This window comes from Cetorhinus maximus, chromosome 3 (genome assembly GCF_964194155.1).
Source record: "Cetorhinus maximus chromosome 3, sCetMax3.hap1.1, whole genome shotgun sequence".
Lineage (NCBI taxonomy): Eukaryota > Metazoa > Chordata > Chondrichthyes > Lamniformes > Cetorhinidae > Cetorhinus > Cetorhinus maximus.
The window spans coordinates 85,816,715-85,835,464 of NC_135881.1; the positions used below are offsets into that span (position 1 = coordinate 85,816,715).

Consider the following 18,750-nt stretch of genomic DNA (forward strand, 5'->3'; position numbering starts at 1 on the left):
GCATTTTCAAAGAATTGCAGTCAATAACTTTATGAAATGTCAATCAGATGTAGGATGTAATGTAGGACAAACTTGAATCACTTAATGCACAAATTTGCCAAATGCTTGTGTTCTGAAAGGGTTTTCGAGATGTCCTGCTGCATAAGCATAGAATTCAATAACTTGGTTACGGTGCTAGGGAGTCTTAAAATTATTTTTGTGCTTCAGCTGTTTGGCTGAGTTGAAGTCACTAACCTCATTTTTATTTGCTCCATGCTGTTTGTTCAGTATTATGGACATATATTTTTTGCCCCTCATCCAGGAGCTATCCATGGACTTGTGCACATGTGTTCTACATCCAATTATGATTCTACTTACTGTGGGGGGGGGGAAAAACAGCATTTTTATGAAAGCCGATTTTCCTAAGCTGTGGTATTGTAGTTGGAAAAAATCTCTAATTGCGCAAGCAGTGTTTTTAAATGGTTGCCCTTTTTATGAGCAACATTATATGCAATTTCTCACCCCTGAACCAGGGGACTTCGTGCAAGCATGTTTTTGTTTTGTATGTGCAATGAGTCATGTTGTTAATGCACTTAGTTGAAATTATAACAAATGTATTGTGATATGATTCCATCCTAAAATGTTGACTCCATCACTGGAAACAACACTGGGATATCTGGTTTATGTGTCAGAGATATAAAATACATTTTTAAATTTGGCTATGCATTTGATTTTTGCCTTCCATTTCAGGACAATGTTGACCGGACACCTCATAGGCCTAGAGAAGAAATTGGACCTAGTTTCCAAGCTTCCTGCAGTCGTAATTCACCTAACCATCAAGGTTCGTCTTTGTTGTTTAGTTATTTCTTTAAAATCCCTCATTCTGACGAGGGATTATCAGTGCTGTATAATAAAATTTTTGGGACACCGTGGTGGAGCTGAGCATTCCTCGATCAAGTTTTAAAATAAAAATGTTTACATCATGTTCTCTAACATAAGCAGCTGAGGAAACTGGTCAATAGTTGGTTGGTTTACAGTCCCCTTGGTTTATGGTCAGAATTGAAACTCATGCATCTGATGGGATGAAAACATTTTTCAGTTGCATTCAGTACATTTGTACACCTGTACCTGAGTAACAGTATTCTGCACAAACCGATAACGCCACCTAAAGGTTAACAGATCTAGCAATTAGAGGAAAAAATAGATTATCTGGATGTTAGTTTTGGTTCAGTGGTAAGACCTCAGAACAAGGGAACATAACTTTAAAATTTGACCTAAGCCAGTTAGGAGTGAAAACGGGAAGCACTTTTTTCCCCTTGAGTAGTGTAAATCTGGAGCTATTTCCCAAACGGCTGTGATGCTGGGCCACTTGAAATATTAAAACTCTGATTTTTTCTTGTTGTTGTGTAAGGGTACGAAGGGATAGGAAACAATATGGATAATATAGTTGAGAACCAGGTTGAATATAAAAAGTTCAAAGGGGAAGTGAAAAAGAAATGAGAAACAGAGTATGAGAAGAGCTTGGCAGTTGACATGGAAGGGAATCCAAAGGTGGTGTTTCTGCGTTTAAATAGCAAAGGGGTGATGAAAGGAGTTGCACAAGTTTGGGATCAAATAGGGGATTTATGCATGGAGTTCGGGGGCATGGCTTTGATATAAAATGAATACTCTGCACCTGTCTTTACCAAGGAAAAAGATGCTGCCCATGTCATAGTGGAAAACATGGTATTGAATAGGCTGGCTATATTGTCAAGTTGCCAGGGCTGGATGCGATGCACCCAATGATACAGAGTAAGGGTGGAAATTGCAGAAACACTGGCCATAATCATCCAACCCTCCTCAAGTATTGGGGTAGTGCCAGAGGAATGGAGAATTGCTGATGTTAAACCCATTTTTTAACAAAAGTGTAAGGATAAGCCCAGCAACTATAGGCCAGTCAGTTTGACCTCGGTTGTGGGAACACTTTTAGAAAGATAATTCAGGCCAATATTAACAGTCACTTTGACAAACGTGGATTGATTAAAGAAAGCCAGGATGGAGTTTTAAAGGGTAAATCATGTTCAACTAAATTTTGAGTTTTTGATCAGGCAACAGAGAGGTTGATGAGGATAACGCATTTAATGTGTACATGGACTTCCAAAAAGCATTTGATAAAGTGTCACATAACAGGCTTGTCAGCAGAGTTGAAGCCCATGGAATAGGGATAATGGCAACATAAGTACCAAGTTGGCGTGTGACAGGGAACAGAGTGGTGATGAACAGTTGTTTTTCAGACTGGAGGAAGATGTATAGTGGTACTTCCCAGAAGCTGGTGTTGGGATCACTGCTTTTCTTGATCTGTGTTAATGACTTAGACTTGGGTGTGCAGGGCACAATTTCAAAATTTGTGGATGACAAAACTTGGAAGTATTGTGAACTGTAAAGAAGATATTGATAAACATCTAGAGGCTGGTCGAATGGGCAAACAAGTGAAATTTAATGCCGAGAAGTGTGAAGTGATTCATTTTGGTAGGAAGAACAAGAAGAGATAATATAAAATAAAGGGCACAATTCTAAAGTGGGTGCAAGACCAGAGGGAACTGGGGATATGTGTACAAATCATTGAAGATGGCAGGGTTGAGAAAGTGGTTTATAACACCTAGGGAACCCTGGGCTTTATAAATAGGGGCATAGTGCACATTAGCAATGTAGTTATGATGAACCTGTGTAAAAGCCTGGTTTGGCCTCAACTGGAATATGTTCAGTTCTGGGTACCACACTCTAGGAAGGATGTGCAAGCTTTCAAGAAGGAGCAGAAAAGATTCGTGAGAATGGTTCTGGGAATGAAGAACTAAAGCTCTGTGGATAGATTTGAGAAACTGGGCTCCTTTCCTTTTAGAAGAGAAGATTAAGAGGAGAGTTGATAAGAGGTTTTCAAAATCATGAGGGGTTTGGACAAATTAGATAGGAAAAACTGTTCCCATTGCTGGAAGGGTCTTCTGTCAAAATAGATGAATGGCTGATCCTACTCTGCCCTTTTCTAAGGTTCCCACCAGCATAAATTCTATTGTCTAGCCAGTTCAGTTTACACAGGTCTGTAAATTGCCAGGTCTGTAATTGCTGGGCTTATCCTTGTGCTCTTTTTTGAGCAAAGATGTAACATTTAGAATTCTCCCATCCTCCAGCACCGCCCCTATCTTTTAAGGAGAATTGGAAGAGGTTGAATACACTGGATAGTATGTAAACTATAGATCTTGACAATGTGTCATCTGTGTCGTGTAAGACCTGCACATCAGAGCAACTTATGTACCCTATCTGAGCTCTTCAGTGCAGCTACAGCACTGGCATCTACCCAAAAATATAGGAAATACCACAAAAAGATTAGACTTAACCCTGCTAATTACAACTTCAGCAGCCTCCTCCCACAAGCAATAAAATGTTAAACTTGAGCTACTAATAGGGCTATCAGCTGGCACCCGCTCACAAATAGCCTGCTTGATGCTCAATTTTGGTATGACCTAAACCACTTCAGTCCCGATCTCATAGCCTCTATCCGGATGTGAACGTAATGAATGCCCAAAAAAAAAGCTAACAACTGCTTCAGCATCAAGGCAGCACTTGATTGACCATGTTATCAGTGAGCCCTAGCAAAACCAAGCTCAGTGGTCAAGGGTTACATTTAAGAAACGAGCTGAATCTGATACTAAAAGGAACAAATTGGAAGTCGAGGGAAGGTTCTGTAGCTGAAACAATCTTTGAAACAATTAAACTGCCGCAGGAATTCCCTTACCCTAACACTAAAACTAAAGGGCAAATTTTGATGCACAAATGTTTGTACAACAAATTAGAAATGGAGCTACAGGTTCAAGAGAGAGATCAGACAGATCAAAACTGCTAGGGAAAACTCCTCTCTACCTGGTAACTGTCCAAACCTCCCAACCCCAGAACCAAGCTTTGAAGCTCTCAAATACACTTGGTTCCTTCCCAGATTTGAAGAGGGTATTAATTTTCCACTACTTTTGAGAAGGTAGCAGACAGCTACAATAGGTACCAGAAACCTGGACTCTTGTGATACAAGACCAGTTGACAAGGAAGGCCCAAACGGTCTGTTCTGTGCTGATTCCTAAAATGTCCATTAGTTATGAACAGACCAAGGCTGCCATCCTTAGTGTTTATGAATTAGCACTGGAGGCATATTGCCAGCAATTCCAGAATGCTCACAAGAAACTCTCACAGACCTACCTAGATTTTGAAAGGCTAAAACAAAGTGTTCGACTGATGGGTCTGCTCTTTAAAATTACAGTGCACCTACAATGAGTTACGAGAACTGATATTGCTAAAGGAATTTAAAAACTGCCTTCCCTTCAAGCTCAATGCACTTAGAGGATCAGAAAGTCCTCTCAGCCTGGGATGCAGCAGTTACAGTGGATAGCTTTGACCTCACCATAGGTCTGACAACTCAGGCAGACTCTACCAAATCACCTCCAAAACCCTTGGAAAGATAAGGGAGAACTGGATAGGAAGACTTCTCACACCCAGAAAGGAAGGTACAAATGTGGGTGTGAGAAGTCTTCCCCAAGCCTGAAAGGAGAGCTCCCAGAGACCGGTGTGTTCCCACTGTAACAAAATAGGACACTCCAGACCTGAATATTGGAAGCTAAAAGGGAAGCCCATGGGTTTTGTAGGGCTCCACAAGAGCAGTCCCAAGGAGGATAGCAAAATAGGTGGTGCTGCAGATCAGGCAAGGTCCCTCGCTGCAGAAACTAGCCTCTCCCTGGGTATTGCCTGATGCGTGGCTGAGCTGGACAAAATCCCTGAGAGCTACTCGAGGTTTGCCCTTCCAGGAACAGTGTCCCTGTACTCTTCCCAGGATACGAGCAAGTCCATTTTACTGCTCCAGGACAAAGGGACCACTCAATTCTTGATTTTGGCAAAAAACCCAATTCTTCTCTCCCTGAAAGCCAAGGCACTGATCAGTGGAATGGGAAGAGGATATATATCTGTTCCCCTCCATCTGGTTCACCTACAGTGCGACCTAGTCTTGGGTTCAGTGCCTGTAGGAATTGCCTCTGAACTGTAAGTGGCAGGAATAGATTTCCTATTTGGGAATGATTGGCTTGCAGTAAGGTGGTAGCATCCCATATAATGCTAGACCAGACCAGTGAAAAAAGAGAAACTAACTAGCTGCAGGAGGAAGTACGAGGGGAATCCTCCCTGATTGTGTGGTGACCTGGTCCCAAGCTAAACGGGCAAGTCCAGATGATAAAGAACCAGTGCCCCAGCGGGATGAACTGGAGGCCTGGTTAGCAGAGACCTTTTTCCAAAGCCTCTCTGAAGGGGACGAGATGCTCAGCTGAACCTCCCTGATTAAAACACAAGCTGATTCTGAAGTAAAGCACATAGCACAGACTGCCTGCTGTGAGGCAGAAGCCACCCAGGCCCCTGCATGTTGCTACTTGTGAGTTGGAGTAGTAATGCAAAAGTGGAGACCCCCACCCAGAAGGCCTGCGGATGAGGAGTGGATAGTGCCCCACCAGAATACTGTCAGGAGATTATAAGAATTGCCCATGCTATCTTGCTGGTTGGACATGTGGGGTACCTGCAAAACTTTAGCCTGCCTAAGCAAGCAGTTATCCTGGCCTCGCCTCTGGTCTAATGTGGCGAATCCTTTGACCACATACTGATAGACTGTGTGGGTCTGCTACCCAAAACTAAGATCGGCTATCAATACCTTCTCACCATAATGGATTTAGCCACCCAATTCTCCAAGACCGTCCCCCTCAAGAAAATCACAAAAGGCAGTGATCGAAGGGCTAACCCAGTTCTCTACTGGGTAAAGCTTGCTGAGAGAGATCCAGTTGGATCAGCGAACCAACTTCATGCCCTGAGTATTTCAGGAGGTTTTTGTGTGGTGGCCAAAGAGCATTTAAAAGCTTCCCTGCAAACCATGAAAAAACAGGCAGACAGGCATGTGGAGGCCCAGACTCTCCAACCGGGAAACCATGTCCTAGTGCTGCTGCCCCTACCCACTGACCCTTTCTGAACCAAGTTCAGTGGCCCGTATCGCTTGGCCAAAAAGATCAGTGAAGTCAATTAACTGAACCACACCCTCGAAGGGAGGAAAAAGCACCGGTTATGCCACCTTAACTTTATAAAGAAATATTACAGTTGAGAGCCCAGTCAACTGGTGGTTGTTTGCCAGAGGGTGGAAATATCTGAGGGCAGCCAGGAGGAGTCAGAAGGGGGGGAGGGGGAGGGGGAGGTGGGGGGTGGTGGGGCTTGAGGGTCCCCTGCTTGAACACCACCACGACCCCCCTCTCCCCCTGCGCCCCCCCCCCCCCCCCCAACAGCTACTAGGCTAGCAAACACTGGAGTTTTAGACTTAAATGTCCAGTTAACACATCTGACCAAAGAGCAGAGGGAGCATATAGCTGTCCTGCTCCGAAAATTTAAAGAATCCGTAAGGAGCAGCCAGGAGATACCACCCTAACAGTCCACGACGTGGATGTGGGAGATGCCCCACTGACAAAACAAAACCCTACAAAACAAGCTGGCTCAGGTCAGGCAGGAAATCCAGTACATGCTGGATAAGGATATAATTGAGCCTAGCCAGAGGAATTGGGGCTCCCTCATTGTACTGGTTCCAGATGGATCAAAACGGCCCTGCCCATTTACTACTGGAAAGTAAATGCAGTAGCTAGGGCCGACTCCTATCCAATCCCACAGCTTGAGGATAGTATAGACCCAGTTTTCTTTCTCGACCGTGGAGTGCCTTTTCTGATGTTTGTTAAGCTTTTTAAAAAATGGCCAATTGGATGCTCAACCCCGGAATCATCTTCCTGAAGTAGGATGGAACCTATCCCTATATTGCTGGTGTTGACTTGAAATTGCTAGAAAAATTCAAAGCATCAATGCCAGACTGTTCCACTGTAGATTGCTCATACAACCCTTTAACCTAAAAATTACCCACATAGTGGGGAAGAACAATGTTATTGCTGGCGTTCTACCTTGAGTTTTAACCCGCAGAATGCAGCAGGGAACTGACATTGCACCTGCTATTGCTCGCTGTGTGTTTTGAGTTTCAAGTGTGAATGAGAGAATGAATGTATACCTTTTTTCCCTTTTGCAAGGGCTCATGTTTAAAGAAGAAAATAGAATTAATTATTTTTCCTGAGGGTGGAAGGAATAAGACATGACAGATCATAAACTGTTTAAATCAAACCTTACTTTCTGCTTATTTAAAAATGGACTTTGCTGGACCAAAAATATGGTTGCTACAGGTCACATGATTTGCAAGTTGGCTACAGTTCTGGAAATTTCCAACAGTAATTACAGGGCAAAGCTTAACGCTCATCCTTGTGGAATCTCACCTGTCATTGTATGGACCTTTCAGAACCAGCGAAATAAGGGAGCAGCAGACGGCCTGTCTGCCCAGCCTGGACTTAAAGCAAAGTGAAAACCATCAAAACTTGTTATACCTATGGAGGCATTAATAATCATCATGGATTTCTTAAGGTGAACAATGGATTTTGACCAGAGGCATAGAAATGGATTGTTACCCTGAAACTGACTCATTGGTGGGCAATATAACATCACTGAAGCTCCTCTGGCCTTTGGAAAGTTTAAATGTTGTGTTCCTGGACTCCCAGGCAGTTTGCTGTCAATGCCAAAGCAGGGCTCAGGCTGATGACAGAGCCTGCCACAAGTCTAAACCTCAAAGCCTGGTTCTCAAAGATTCTGCCACTGCCTGTAGAGTGGATTAAGTCTCTGGCTACCTACCTCATCTTGCTATATCATTGCTAACTTTTAAGGAATTCTGCAAATCATGCTTTCAGCTAGCTGAACCCACCTGAACTTTAACTCCTACCTGAAGGTACCCTCACTGGACTCTGACATTCACATGTCAGAGTCACTTTAAAATTGAGTTCAAAAACAGAGGGTTCAAAAACACGCCACAACCGGTTTCAGAAATTAAAACACCCCTGTTTCCAGACAGATGGTGAGAAAAGTAAAGGAGTTCAGTTTGCTTCTCTCCCCTGTCCGTAACACTAGTGTTATATCAGATGCTAATACACAAAATAAGATCACACGGAGTTAGGGGTAATATATTAGCTTGGATAGAGGATTGGCTAACCAACAGAAAGCAGAGAGTCGGGATAAATGGGTCTTTTTCTGGATGGCAAGCTGTAACTTGGGTACCACAGGGTTTGGACCTTGGGCCCCAACTATTTACAACCTATATTAATGACTTGGATTCAGGGATAGAAGGTATTATAGCTAAATTTGCAGATGACACCAAAATAGGTGGGAAAGTAAGTTGCAATGAAGAAATAAGAAATTTACTAATGGAGATGGACAGGTTCGGTGAATGGGCCAAAATTTGGCAGATGGAGTTTAATGTGGATAAGAGTGAGGTTATCCGTTTTGGTTGGAAGAATAAAAAGGTGACTTATTATTTAAATGGAGAGAAACTTCAGAATGCTTCAGTGCAGAGGGATCTGGGTGTTATTGTGCATGAATCTCTGAAAGCTAGTATGCAGGTACAGCAGATAATAAGGAAGGCAAATGGAATTTTGGCATTTACTGCTAAAGGAATAGAGTATAAAAATAGGGAAGTGTTGTTGCAAGTGTACAAGGCATTGGTGAGACAGTACCTGGAGTACTGTGCACAGTTTTGGTCCCCTTACTTGAGGAAGGATGTAGTTGCATTGGAGGCGGTTCAGAGGAGGTTCTCTAGATTGATCCCAGAGATGCGAGGCTTGTCTTGAGGAGAGATTGAGCAGTTTAAGCCTATGCTTGCTAGAGTTTAGGCCTATACTCGCTAGAATTTAGAAGAATGAGGGGAGAACTAATTGAAGTATATAAGATGCTAAAAGGGACAGACAAAGTAGATGTGGAGCGGATGTTTCCCCTTGTGGGGCATTCTAGAACAAGAGGCCATAGTTTTAGGCCAAGGGGTGGTAGATTTAAATCAGAGATGAGGAGGAATTATTTTTCTCAAAGGGTTGTGAATCCATGGAATTCACTACCTCAGAGTGCAGTGGATGCCAGGACGCTGAATAAATTTGAGGAGATAGACAGATTTTTAATTAGTAACAGGTTGAAAGGTTATGGGGAGAGGGCGGGAAATTAGAGTTGAGGCCGAAATGAGATTAGCTATGATCGTATTGAATGGCGGGGCAGGCTCGAGGGGCTGAATTGCCTACTCCTGCTCCTAGTTCTTATGTTCTTATGATGCTAAAGATGTCTGTTCATGCCAATCTTTGCAGCTCAGAACTTCATTGCATCTTCATCTGCAGTTGCATCATTGGATTTCATCATTGGAACAAGTGGTGCTGTTCATAGTTAGGTGCCATTTATACCACTGGCAATAATGAAACAGTCCGTAGCTGCATCTAGCAGGACCTAGACAACATCCAGCTTTGGTTGACAGGTGGCAGCAATGACCAACTTTATCATGACAGCGACCCAATCACTCCCCTTGACCTTCAACACTCTGCTGATCAAATCTTGCACCCATCAACACCCAAAGACTTGACTGGACCAGCCCTATCGACACTGGCCATGGGGCCATGATGGAAACAGAATACTTGCCGCAGCACATCCTTACCTCGTCTGCAAAAGTCAAACCTGGTATGTTATGAGACACTAATGGTTTTTAGATGCAGCTGAAAAATTTAGACTACTTCATTTTGGATAACTATTTGCTTGATAGTCTCACCACACAACTCAGTACACCAGTGAAGGAATGGATGATACTATGGGTACTCACCAAGCTTTCATTTACAGCGCCTCCATAGTCTGTTCAACTTACATCAAGAAGGACAAGCAATGAAGTCCTAGGAGCACCAATCCCCCAGCTTCCCCTCTTAGCCACACACCATCCTGAATTGGACGTTTGTTGCCAATTCTTCAATGTTGATGAGTTGGGTTTCTTGTTCTCTGCCTAATGCCCTTGTGGGAGCCCCATCAATCCAAGGCCGTTAGTTTGAGAAGGGCTCCCAGCACCATCTCAGGATAGCTAGTAGGGAAATGTGTGTAGCCTTTCCAGTATTATTTGATTTGAGTTTTTTTTTGAAAATCCTAATCCCTGGTAACATAGTATATTTCTACTGCATCTTTGCATTGTATTATTTGCATTCCACATGGTGCCCAAGGCTTACATGCATGACTCCAACTGCAGTCTAAGGCCTTTAAACAAGTGCAACAATAGCTCTTTTGTATTCCATGTCTCTAGATACAAAATCAATTATTCATTGCCTTTCTATTGTTGGTCAGTTTATGCTTTCATAATTTATAATCCGCACATTTGCTGCCTCATCCATTTAATGTCTTACCACTTAGGATAGGGACAGGAATTATCTATCCACATGGTCATGTTCCTCTGGATTCAATGAACTATTTTTGCCATAAGCCCCATGTAGCCTTGGTCAATAATTTTTAAAATCAATATAGATTTTCTTCATTTTCTATGTTGTTGCTTGACAGAATTTTCTAATAGTGGTCAAGCATGATCTGTCTTTTATAAATCTGTGCTGATCAGTCTTGATCAGCTCAGATTTCTCCAAGTGTTTTAACAATTTCATGTTATGTAGTTGATTAAAAATGGAAAAAAAATAGAATGAGAGCAAACTGGCCAGCAATATAAAAGCAGATTGTAAGAGCTTTTATAAGTATATGAAAAGGAAAAGAGTAGCTAAAGTAAACATTGGATGTTAGAATCAGACACAGGAAAAATCATCATGGGGATTGAGAAAACGGCCGAGGCAGTGAACACATATTTTGCCTGTTTTCACACAAGTTTAATTGCAGAAATACAGTAAACTAGGGGTTGAAAAGTAAGGAAATTAGGGGACTTAATATAAACAGATAAAATGTATTGGAGAAGCTTAAGGGACTAAATGCAACAAGTCCCAGGGGCCTGCTGGCCTACACCCTAGGGTTCTAAAAGAGGTAGATGCAGAGAAAGTGGATAAGCTGATAAACTGGCTGTGATTTTCCAGAATTCATCGGATTCGGGAACAGTCCCAAAAGATTGGAAGTTGGAAAATGTTACTCCATTTTTCAAGAAAGGAGGGAGAGAGAAAACGGGGAACTGCAGAGCAGTTAGCCTAACATTATTAGTTGTTGGGAAAATGTTGGAATCTGTTAAGTAAGTGTTAATAATGCCCTTAGAAAAGCGTAGAATGATTAGAACAAGTCAACATGTTTTTACTAACGGGAAATTCTGTTTAACAAATTTATAGGAGTTTTTTGAGAATGTAACTAGTAAGGTAGATAAAGGGGAACCAATAGGATGTAGCATACCTGGTTTTCCAAAAAACATTTGATAAGGTGCCACGCAAAAGGCACATAGACAAGGTACGGGTGCATGGAGTTGGAATATGATAGTATGGATAGAGGATTTGTTAATGGAGAGGCAGCAGATAGTGGGCATAAAGAGGACATTTTCAAGTTGGTAGGTCGTGAATAGTGATGTACCATAAGGGTTAATACTGGACTTAGATGAAGAGACAGAGAGTCATATATCAAAGATCAAAGTTTGTTGATGAAACAAAGCTAGATGGAAAGCTGAGCTGTGGGGAAGACAGAGGCTACTAAGAAATATAGATAGGTTAAGTGAGAGGCCAAAAAGAAGGCTGATGGATTATAATGCATGGAATTGTTAAGTTATTTACTTTGGTGAAAAGAATGGAAAAGCTGAATATTTTTTCAAAAGCTGAGAATCTTCCAAGTGTTGATGTTCAAAGATGTCTTCTTCAAAGGGTGTGCTTGTACAAGGAAGGCCAAATGTTAGCATACAGGCACAGCAAACAATTAGGAAAGCAAATGGCATGTTGGACTTTATTGCAAGGGCATTGGAGTACAGGAGTAAAGAAGTCTTGCTAGAATGGTACAGGGTTTTGATGAGACCACGTCTGGGATACTTTGTACGTTTTGGTCTCCACATTGAAGAAAAGATATACTTGCATTGGAAGTGGTACAATTGCTAAATTAGTCCCTGCAATGAGGGGCTTGTCCCATGACAGGCTGAGTAGATCTGGTCTCTTTTCTCTGGAGCTCAGAAGAATAAGAGGCGATCTCATCAAAACGTACAAGGTTCTGAAAGGGCTTGATAGGGTAGGCACTGAGAGATTGTTTCCGCTGGGCAGGGAATCTTAAACAGAGGCAGAGTCTTGGAGTAAGGGGACAATCATTTAGGATTGAGATGAAGAGAAATTTCTTCACTCAAATCGTTGTGAATCTTTCGAATTCTTTACCACAGAAGGTTATGGATGCTCCACCGTTAAATACATTCAAGGCTGGGATGAACAGATTTTTGGGGCCTCAGGGAATCTAGGGATATGGAGAATAAGGAGGAAGGTTGAGTTAAAGCTCAAGGTCAACCATAACTGTTTTGAATGGCCGAGCAGGCTTAACAGGCCTTGTGGCCTACTCCTGCTTCGACTTACTTGTGTATAGATGCCAGGTTTTTGCCAACAACCCGAAGACATATAGGCTAAATAATTTCCTATCTTGTCTTGTTTCCTTTTTTAAAATCACATTTGCTGCTACTTAATTATAATGTACAAATTTTCTTTCTACAGCATGGAAAGGTTATAATCATTGCCTTCACTATTTTTTTCTAGTTTCCGACTGAAATCAGTGGGATTTTGATAGCCTTGTGTTTGAATAATAACTTCAACCAAATGTTCTATATGCAACTTAGGTTCTACAATTTTAGTACACATCTATATGAAAACTGTTATGACCGATGTGGTTGGTAAAGCGGAGTTATTTGAAAATCGCAGAGGGAAGCTTTAAGCAGCTGTCATGACCAATAATTTTAAGTGTTATGTTTGAGATGTGACTCTAAATTCAGGAATCAGACCACCAGTTCTCACATTAAACTAAATGAAACATTTTATTAATTTATACAGGTTAAAATATATATACACATGGGGAAATATCCCCCCCCCGCCCCCCCCCCCCCCCCCCCACCCCCGTTAGGGAAGTGCGGGATCGCCTCCAACTGGCACCCCCAGCGGGGGGCATGCTGCCATTTTACGTAGGTGGGCCAATTGAGGCCTGCCCAGTGTGATGTCCACCAGGAAGCACTATGTGCTGCCTGTGCGGGCGGGGGTGATTCCCTTAGCCGGGAGTACACTCTTTCGCGCATGAGCATGAAAGGGAGCGCACTGATCTCCCTGAGGCTAATTGCTGCCTCAGGGAGATCAGCTCCTAATTAAAATTTGCAATACAAATGATAGAAAAATTTCCCTGACACGTCCCCTTGTGACACTGTCATGAGTTGGGACATGCCCAGAACTTTAACTGAAAACTTTATTAAAAATTTAAATAACCTCATAAAACCTCATCCCACCCATGGATGAGGTTTCATGCTTTTTCTGAACCTGCCAGGGCTCTCTGCCTGCCCGCCAACCTTAAGGTTGGATGGGCAGGTCCATTAATGATTTTAATTAGTTTCTCAATGGCCTCAATAGGCCATTAACAGGTCAGCGGGCGCGCAGCTGACTCGGCTGCACCCTCGCCGACCTGATAATGGAAATGACGTGGGGTGGCGTCGGGAGTTCCACCCGACGTCATCCCGCATCGTTTTATGAGTCGGCGAGCGAGCCCTGCCCCGCTCGCTGACCAGAAGATCCTGCCCATGGCTACAAAATACTATCATAACTTTTAACAAATTCCCAAACTAATCTCCATTCAGGCAACAGCAGCCCATAGACTTAACCAGACATCAGGCAAAGCATTTTCATCTTATGAATTAGGAATGAGGTTTTTTTCTACTTTTGTTCCTGTGGAGACAGTGGTAGGCTCACAGCTGCTTTGATGTTACATTGCCTCTGCTTTACACACACCACACTGCTGAAATTCTACCTAGCAAAACCCATTGAATGTAAATTCTCATTGTATCACCAATCTCTGAACTAAACCTCTCTAACAATAAAACCCCTTTCATAGTTCCAATTTTATTAGTAACATAAACATATGGCTTGGCATCTGCTAGATAGGTGTCAGTTTTCACTCCACTTCTTGAATGTGCTGTTCAAAAAATGCAAATGCACACTATCTCTCTTACATATCAAAACTAGTACACATCAAAGCATCCAGACTAGCTGGCTTTATACCAATTAAGACGCACCCACACCCTCTATTTTAAAAGAAAATATTTTCCAATAATATATACATCAATAGCTTCATGACAAAACAGACCAAATATTTTAGCACTCCTGCCACAGGTTACCTGCTCAATGATGCTTAGTTTGGGTTCTGCCAGGACCACTGAGTACCTGATCCCACTACAGCTTTGGTCCAAACATGGACAAAAAAGCTGAACTCCAGACGTCGGGTGAGTGATTGCCCTTGATGTCAAAGCAGCATTTGACTGAGTGTGGCATTCAGTAGCCCTAGCAAAACTGAAGTCAAGCACCCCACAGGTTAGAGTCATACCTGACACAAAGGAAGATGGTTGTGGCTATTGGAGGTCAATCATCTCACTCCCAAGAACATCACTGCAGGAGTTCCTCAGGTAGCGCCCTAGGGTTAACCACCTTCAGCAACTTCTTCAATGACCTTCCCTCCATTATAAGGTTAGAAGTGGGGATGTTCACTGAGGATTGCACAATGTTCACCATTTGTGACTCCTCAGATACTGAAGCAGTCCGTGCCCGTATGCAGCAAGACCTGGACAACAATCAGGCTTGGGCTGATAAGTGACAACTAACATTTGTGCCACTCAAGTGCCAGGCAATGACCATCTCCAACAAAAGAGAACCCAACCATCTCCCCTTGACATTCAGTAACATTACCATCACTGAATCCCCCCCAATATCAACATCCTGGGGGTTACCATTGACCAGAAACTGAACTGGATCAGCCATATAAATACAAAAGCATGTCAAAGACTGGGAATTCCGCAGCAAGTAACTCACCATCTGACTCCCCAAAGCCTGTTCCCCCATCTACAAAGCACACAAGAGTGTGATGGAACACTCTCCACTTGCCTGCTTGAGTGCAGCTCCAACAACAGCAACAATACTCAAGCTCGACACCATCCAGGACAAAGCAGCCCACTCGACTGACACTCCATGAACCACCTTCAACATTCATTCCCTCCTAGCATTGTGTACAAGATGCACTGCAGCAACTCAGCAATGCTACTTTGACAGCACCTTCCAAACCCGTGACCTCTACCGCATAGAAGGACAAGGGGAGCAGATGCATTGAATCACCACCAAGTTGCCCTTCAAGCCACACCCTATCCTGACTTGGAACTATATTGCCGTTCATTCACTGTCACTTGGTCAAAATCCTGGAACTCCGTTCCTTCTTAACAGCATTGTGGGTGTATCCGCACCATGTAGACTGCAGCGGTTCAAGAAACGGTCTCTCCGCCCCCTTCTCAAGGTCAATTAGGGATGGGAAATAAATGCTGGCCTTGCCAGCAATGGCCACATCCCGTGAAATAATTTTTTTTAAAAAATTGCCTACTGTAAGCTTATCTCCTTCACCTCTTAGTGGACTGAGTCCTATTGTGATCATCTTTAATATTAATATAATGGTTATTGCTGTGTGCTCGTTTTCTGTCATAGACTCTTAGTTGTTCTAATCTTTATTAGCTTTTCTATATATTTATGTTCTGACGCTTATTTTTTTTTACATTATATGCTTTCCTATGTTTTCCCTCAAATGCCAAATTTGATGTAATCTACTCTGCTTGGTTCAGCATCTCAGCCAAGAGTATACTTCATCTCTTTATTGGAAGAATAATTATATACCATCCTTTAAATATTTCCTGTTGCTGATCTATTTTCTGTTTTTCTTCTAACAAAATACAGCAAGAGCTTGCACTCACATAGATCTCAATGTGCAAGAAGATATGAAAAGTATTTGAGCATGGAGCAAGGAGAAAACAGCCTAATCTGGGGAATTGAAGAGGGCTTAGAGATTCTGGTAATAGATGAACGGAACTAGATGGAGAGTTGTAGATGCTTTAAAAAAATGTATAATAACTGAACAAGAAGCTGCCAATGTTGGACTAATAGCATTGGGGAAATAGAGAGTTTCTGTGAATATAAGAGGAAATCAGCAAGTACAGTACAGTGTGGTCATAGACATTTGAACATAGCCAGTGGAAGGACAGAGTTATGGAGCTGTGACTTCAATGGGGTTTTGAGTTCAGCATGAAAAGGACAGCACCTGTCATTCATTACACTTACAGCTGATTACAGACATTTTAAGACTTTTGCCTGGCAGCTTGCAGTCATTGGGAGTCCAAGAATGGCGTACACTCGGAATTTGGGATCTTTGTAATCAGGGCAAGATCTTTAATGAGGCATAGAGAATCTAAGACAGGAATTAAGTTAGAATATTTAATTTGATGTGAAATCTTGTACAAAAAGTGAAATTGAGGGTAAGAAGCATGGGCTGGAGAGAAGTCAAAGGAAAGAAAAAATAAGCTCTCCAACAATAATTAAAATCTGATGGCATGAGATTCATTCTGAAAGCATTTTCAGGCAGGAGTGGTGGTTTGGTAGTAATTAAATCTTCAAAATTCATTTGTACTTGTATTTTTCTGACATTGTTGGTAGGTATACTTTTAAGTGCACAGTTTATTGGCAAGGTACCAACATAGTGAAGTTTGTGGTTGAGTAGAGCAAAGTGAACAGCAACTTCTGATTTCTGAACTTTAACTGCACATGCGCAAACAAAAAGTTGTAGTCTAATATACTCCTCAATGATGAGCACAGGTAGCCTCACTGTTATCCCTACTATAAAGTCCGGTCGTGGTGAATGAAAGCACAAGCTGTGACATTTTGGAAGGGTTGAAGATTGTGGAGAGTTCAGTTAAAGATGCCAGCTTACAGTGTTGGAGATATCAAATTCTACAGGTATTGGAGGCATGGAGTATCGTCTTGGTTGTAAAAGTGGATAATGTTGTCAAGGTAGAAAGAAACGCTTTGAATAAAAGTGGAGGGAGATGCTATCCAGTTTGGACACCTTTTTGTATGAACTTGAAAAGATTGTCAAGTAAGTTGAGGGAATTATGCCAAAGACATGAAGGAGCTGATGTAAGCTCAAGAGGATGGCCTTGTTTTGATCTACCTTCGGCTAGAGGACGATTCAACTCCTATGAAGGTCATCATTGGGATCTTTTTGGGCATGGTGGTGCTGATTGTCTATTTCTTCTCAGGCCTTGACCCCACTCCTGCTTGACCATAATACCAATTGTCTTGGATCGTGTCCTAGGGATAATCAGACAGTTTTGATCTTTGTAAGTCAATATATCTAACAATTATTAATTTGAAATGTTGCTGCATCAGTCATGAAAATAATTAACTTTAAGTAAAATTATGTTGCAGGACAGACAAAAGGAAACCTGTTTCTTTTTGAGTAGGTGATGAGCTATAGGTAGAAAAACTGAAATTTAAATAATTGTTTCTCTTCAGCCTGTTCGTGTTCTGTCTAGGCCATACTATTTCGGTAAGCTGCATTATAGTGTTTACCGTATAAGTAAATACACTATGATACTGGAAGTAAAATAATTCCTATTGTTGAACTGGAAATTTTGCATGTTTCAAAAATATACCATCAATGTACTATCCTTTTATTCACTATTCATGTCTCTATGTAAAAAGTGATTTTTTTTGTGGTATGTTAGTTTGAGGAAATCGCTGAATCTGAGTGAATTGAGGGGAAGTTGAGGCACTTCTTTCGAAATGCAATCAAATGCAGGACTTCACTGATGCGCACGCACACAATATAAAATAGTACAGTTAACATAATTTTGTCAACTATCTTGTACTTGCCTTTAAATGCATGGAGCTGGATTGCACTTCCCTCAATTGTTGATTTACATCCCATGCGACAGAAGTGAAATTGTGGGTCTCCCTTAGGGCACAACTCTCCTCAAGATCACCTCTTAAACATTTAAAAAAAAAAATCTAGGTGTCAAGGCAAACCCAGGAATAGTTCAGTATTGTACACTATAATATTGCTTTCCTTGTATTTTCAGGCTCAGCAACTCTTCCATGCTAGTTCCCTCATTGACATCGCCATGAACTCTAAGAAAGTTATGTATCAGATTTTGGACTAAGTGGTGATACTCTATTTGTAGAGATGTCTGCAGTTTCACATTTCGTTGGGCCAATTGGTTAATTCGTCACTATTGCGCTGAGCATAGTTTCCCATACAAAGTTTTTACAGCACAAAAAACAACCATTTGGCCCAACAACGAGTCGGACCAACAATTCTATGCCAATGTTCATGCTCCACATGTGCCTCCTCGCACTTTACTGAAACTCATCCCATCAACATAACCTGTTCTTTCTCCCTCATTTATTTAGCTTGTTTTACTTAAATGTTTCTATACTATTTGTCTGAATTATTTGTGTTATGTATTCTTAATGTTTCCTCGTGGCTTGGAACATTTGCTGTTGGAGATTACACTCTGTCTTTCCTGTGACTTTGCTAAGTCTAATTCTCATGTTGGTTTCCAAAGGAGATTAACTCGTGCATGTCCATAAGTATCCATGTTCATCAACTGGTTTGAAACTATTGAAAAAAACAAAAACCTTGCACATAATATGCCTTTCATAACTGAGATATTCCAAAACACTTCACAGTCAATGATGTACTTTTCTGAAATGTAGTCACTATCACATAGATAAACTTGTGTACAGACAGTAATGAAAGAAATTCCAGATATCTGTTGGTGGATTTTTTTAATGGTGTTGCTTAAAGGTTGACTGTTGGCCCAAGCACCCAGAGAAGTTCTCTGTTCCTCTTCAA

At 41.8% G+C, this 18,750-nt stretch overlaps 1 protein-coding gene across 3 annotated transcripts in view; it reads left to right on the forward strand.

Moving 5' to 3' along the window:
• grb10b (growth factor receptor-bound protein 10b) overlaps positions 1 to 18,750 on the forward strand; it is a 277,285-nt gene that overhangs the window by 124,999 nt on the left and 133,536 nt on the right. For all 3 annotated transcript variants that reach the window (XM_078538624.1, XM_078538623.1, XM_078538625.1), the window contains one exon: positions 730 to 820. In XM_078538624.1, the coding sequence (XP_078394750.1) occupies positions 730 to 820 (91 nt within the window). The remainder of the gene's footprint in view (positions 1 to 729; positions 821 to 18,750) is intronic.